At 36.4% G+C, this 4,221-nt stretch overlaps 1 protein-coding gene across 1 annotated transcript in view; it reads left to right on the top strand.

The window, feature by feature from the left end:
- Positions 1-3,343, top strand: part of LOC109931763 (POC5 centriolar protein homolog (Chlamydomonas)) — a gene marked incomplete at its 5' end in the record, with an annotated part of 19,556 nt that extends 16,213 nt beyond the window's left edge. Inside the window, 2 exons of the mRNA XM_048592502.1 lie at positions 1,803-1,982; positions 3,086-3,343. Coding sequence (XP_048448459.1) covers positions 1,803-1,982; positions 3,086-3,262 — 357 coding nt within the window. The remainder of the gene's footprint in view (positions 1-1,802; positions 1,983-3,085) is intronic.
- Between the last annotated feature and the right edge of the window lie 878 nt (positions 3,344-4,221).

Below are 4,221 nucleotides of genomic sequence, written 5' to 3'. Positions count from 1 at the left end.
CACACACACACACACACACACACACACACACACACACACACACACACGTGAGGTGTGCTGACCTTTGGGTTAAACTGCGCCAGTTATCTCTTTCTAATGAGAGAGCAGCCTATGGCCTAGTAGTACCATGGTAACTTACCTTTAGTATCTATTTTTATTCATCTACAGGTTTTATTCCAATCAGGAAATGAGCTGTGGTGTACTGTTGTCTTTCTGTCAGTGTCTGGTGACTTTTATTTTTATACTTTTTTGTAACAAATCTTGTTTAAAATCACCAGTCCTCTGTGTACTGATGAGAGAAATGACACAGTTAAGACCAGTAATTATACAGTGGAGCGAATTGGCCAAGGAAACTTCAGCTCATTTATGAATACGGGGTCAGCTGTAATACAAAAAGTTGGCAATGAGTTGCTCCACTGGATGGGAATATCCATAACTGGAGTGTCTGTCTGTATGCTTACAGTGTTCTGTTCTGAGGTGACACCTATGCCTGCTTGTTTAATTTGCTAATGGAATCTTTTCTTGGGTTGTCCTTGTAAAAGACATTTTATATTAGATGTGCCTGTAGACATTGTGTGAAGGACACCGTGACCATTTCATACGTATTGGTGATTGATTTGATAACTGGATATCAAGTCAATTTTATTTTCAAATATAAGGATTATCTTTGTTAATGTATATTTCCATTTAGGGTAGAGGTCTGGACTTTTTAAGTGACTCATGGCTTGTTGTCCTTGCAGAATTAGGTCTTTCCAATGTTTTTTAATTTTAGGTCATCAGATACAAATTTTTTTGCATTCCAAAGTGTCTTTTAATCTCTCAAAATGGACAATAATAAGATTTTGTGAATGGGCTGTTTGCTATATTAGATGTTAAACACTTCGTTGTCAGGTGATCTTTTACTGTCTTTTAAAGTTGATCGTTCATCTGTCACTTAGACTTGCAGTTCAGAGAATGTATTTTGTCTTCCTTTTCTCCTCTTCCTAACTTTACAGAAATCTGTGTTTATAGTCTAAGGATTAAACCTTGAATGTTAATACAATTTCTCCCCACCAATGTTGACCTATTTGTTTATTCCAACATTTTCAGTTTCTTGTTTTGTGATTCAAATGTTTTCTTTAAAATTAGCACATTTCTCTCCACAAGGTGACAAGAGCTACATAAATTTTTAAGCATAGAAAGTAGGAGCAAGAGTCGGCCATTCTGTTCTGCCGTTCACTACAATCATGACTGAACATCCAACTCAGTGCTGTGCTTCTGCCTTTTCCTTATACCCTTTGATCCATTCAGCCCTAAAAAAGAATCTTTTTCCTACTTTTAAATATTCCAATGTTTTGGCCTCGGCTGCTTTCTGTGGCAGTGACTTGTACAGGCTTGCCAATCTCTGGGTGAAGAGATTTCTCCCCATCTCGGTCCTAAAATGGCCTATCCCAAGTTCTTAGACTGTGACCCATGATTCTGGACTCCTTGTCATCAGGACATCCTTTTACTGCAAAGTACAGCTCATTTGAATGATGTAAGATTGTAATGGCCAGTGAAAGAATTGCCTTTCAAGTCCAAATTGAATACTGACTTTGTAATAGTTCATAAAGTTGTTGTGACAGTTCAGATTACAGCAAGGGAAGTGTTTAGTTTGAATGTATTTCTATGCTCTTTCTGCAACTAATCTGAATTGATAATGCCATGTTCAATGCACACTTGTACAACTTGAACTGCTTTATTTTACAAGGTGACTGAGAAATCATTTTGACTTGCCATCCAGTTGGAACATAATTTTAAGTAATTGTCTCATTATCTTTAAGGCGTATGCAAATACCCTGGCTGAAAGACACTATAATTTCTGTCTGATGAAAAAGGTGTGTACAGCTTGGAAATCAGAAATGCAAACAAAATGGAAAGAGAGAGTAGAAAAGGCGTGTCAAGCTCGTGCTGAGGAGGTCTGTATCCAGTTGTCCAGGGATTACGAAAGACAGCTCGATACAGTAAGTACCAGAAAAATAACTTGTTTTTAAAAAAAAGTTCCTTGTGTGCACAGGCAATTGATCAGATGTAGATGCACACATTTTTACTGCAAAACATCTTAATATGGGAGAAAGTAAACATTTGTGGTTTCTGTTGCTTGTGTCTCCAAACTTTCAGTCATTCTGCTATTTTTTTACAGTATTCTGTGTAGCTCTTCCGCCAAAGTTAGCGGAATATTCAGAAAATCCTCAGACTGTTTCATCCCTCTTTATTTTGGAGCCAGTAATATGTAGTCATTAACAAAATCTTACACCAAGAGCCAAAAGCTTTCTATAAACTGGTCGTGAAAATCTAAGTTTGGGGACATGATACTATAACAATGTAATTCTTTTCTTTTGAGAAAATGCAAATCTTCATAAAATTTCTACTTTAACACTTCAGTATGTTTGTAGTGATTTAGCTAATGGAAATGCTTATTTCCTGGACTTGAGAATGACCCCATTCCTTGGATAAATTAGCATTTTGTAGGGAGTTATGGGGGGAAAGCGGGGAAGAATACAAAAGGCATCTGAAAGGGCCATGTTTTAATTTTGGATAGGAAGCATTTCTAACTTATAAGCAAGCTGAAATGCTCGTGAAAATATGGAAATTGTTTGTTTAGCATTTTCCTTGCGGTTTTTTTTTTAAATAGTAGGCCAGAAGGGTAGGGACTGGAGGAGGTGACAGACATAGGCAGGGAGGGAGATTTGAACAGGAGGGTGAGGATAATGTATCCTCCATCCTTTGTTGTCCACCAGGCCAAAATGCTCTGGCAGTGGCTGCATTCCTGTTTTGGTTCCAGTGCTTCCATGCGGCTCTCCTCACTTCTATGACTCTGTCACAATCTGACGAGACAATCCATTTGAGAGCAATGTTGTATGTTCTGTTTTTTCACATTTTTAAAATAATTGAGAAGCTTTTTGATTTGAATTCATTAGGATAATGTGGAGGTTTTAATAGAAAAGATCATATATTAGCAGCAGGAGGATGTTGAAGTTGGATGTGTATATTCATGATGAAAATAGGTGTTATGCATTGTTGAAAATTGCAGTCTTTTCTAACATTGTTTCATTTGAAATTTTAGTCAAGGGAGGAACTGGAAAGGGCAAAAGCAGAGATAAGACGGTTGTTAGCTGAAAAGGACAAGTATACTGATTCTATGAAGAAAGCATTCATGCGTGGTGTATGTGCTCTCAACCTAGAGGCAATGAGTATGTTTCAGAATGGAAACAGGAGAGTGGAACACGGTCAGTACTCATGAAGAACATGTCAATGAAAATTTCAAGAATGTTATTCAACTGAATAAGTGGATGTAAATAAAGTGACACTTTTTGTACAGTTACCTATAATTGTTCTGAAATTCCAAAAAAAGTCTTTCCTTCTAGTTGATTTTTAGTGGTATGCCAAAGAGAACTGAAAATGAAAAGAATTTCGTAATTAGCCAGTAACTAAAATTCTAGCAGGTAATACAAAATTTATACTGTGCCAAAATAATGGTAACGTTTGAAGTTACTTCGACCTGATTTTGAAAGGCTATTGCTTGGAGAGCTGTACATAAGTTAAAATTGGCAACTTGAATAGTAAAAGAAGAATGATGTTGTAGGGGAGAATGAAGCATGCTCATCACATACATTAACTGGTGAAGATCAATAGCAAGTGTTCTTGTTTGAAGAATCCTGGTTACTGTGTTGCACTGTGCTATATATTTTTTTTCTGAATTATTTAGTTTTCATTTATTGCTAATTCCTCTCCCATTTCAAAAAAGTTGAAATCTTTGATCCTTGTTTGTTTTGCAGAATTTCTCTTGCAGTCTGTTTTCAGTTTACGTCAAGAATTTATTCTTTTTTATTCAGTTTTCTAAATTTTTTTTTTTTTTTTTTTGGTTCTCTTGTGCTTGGTTAACTCATTTCAGTTCAGTCCCTGCAGATTCTTTCATCCAATGGCCAGTGCCAGTTCCTGGATTCCACCCGTATTGAATATTGTATTTTTTTTGATTGGCTAATTCTTTGCAGGTGACAACTAACATCCACAGGAATAAAAGTGTGAGCTATAGACATTACGTGCGTATCAATTTTGAGGACTTTATATTGTTTGCTGCTTTCAGGTTTTAATCTGAACAGGTGTGGCCTAATTTAGACATGATTGCACAATGAGATGGCCATTTTGGATGTTGCCGCTAGAACTGTATTAATCTTAGTCGTACTGTTTGTTCAAGATCCA

The sequence above is a fragment of the Rhincodon typus genome, unplaced genomic scaffold, assembly GCF_021869965.1.
Source record: "Rhincodon typus isolate 14 unplaced genomic scaffold, sRhiTyp1.1 hic_rhity00001350, whole genome shotgun sequence".
In the NCBI taxonomy this organism is placed as follows: domain Eukaryota; kingdom Metazoa; phylum Chordata; class Chondrichthyes; order Orectolobiformes; family Rhincodontidae; genus Rhincodon; species Rhincodon typus.
Note: the sequence above shows the minus strand (reverse complement) of the source record. Positions and strands in the feature narration are given on the sequence as shown.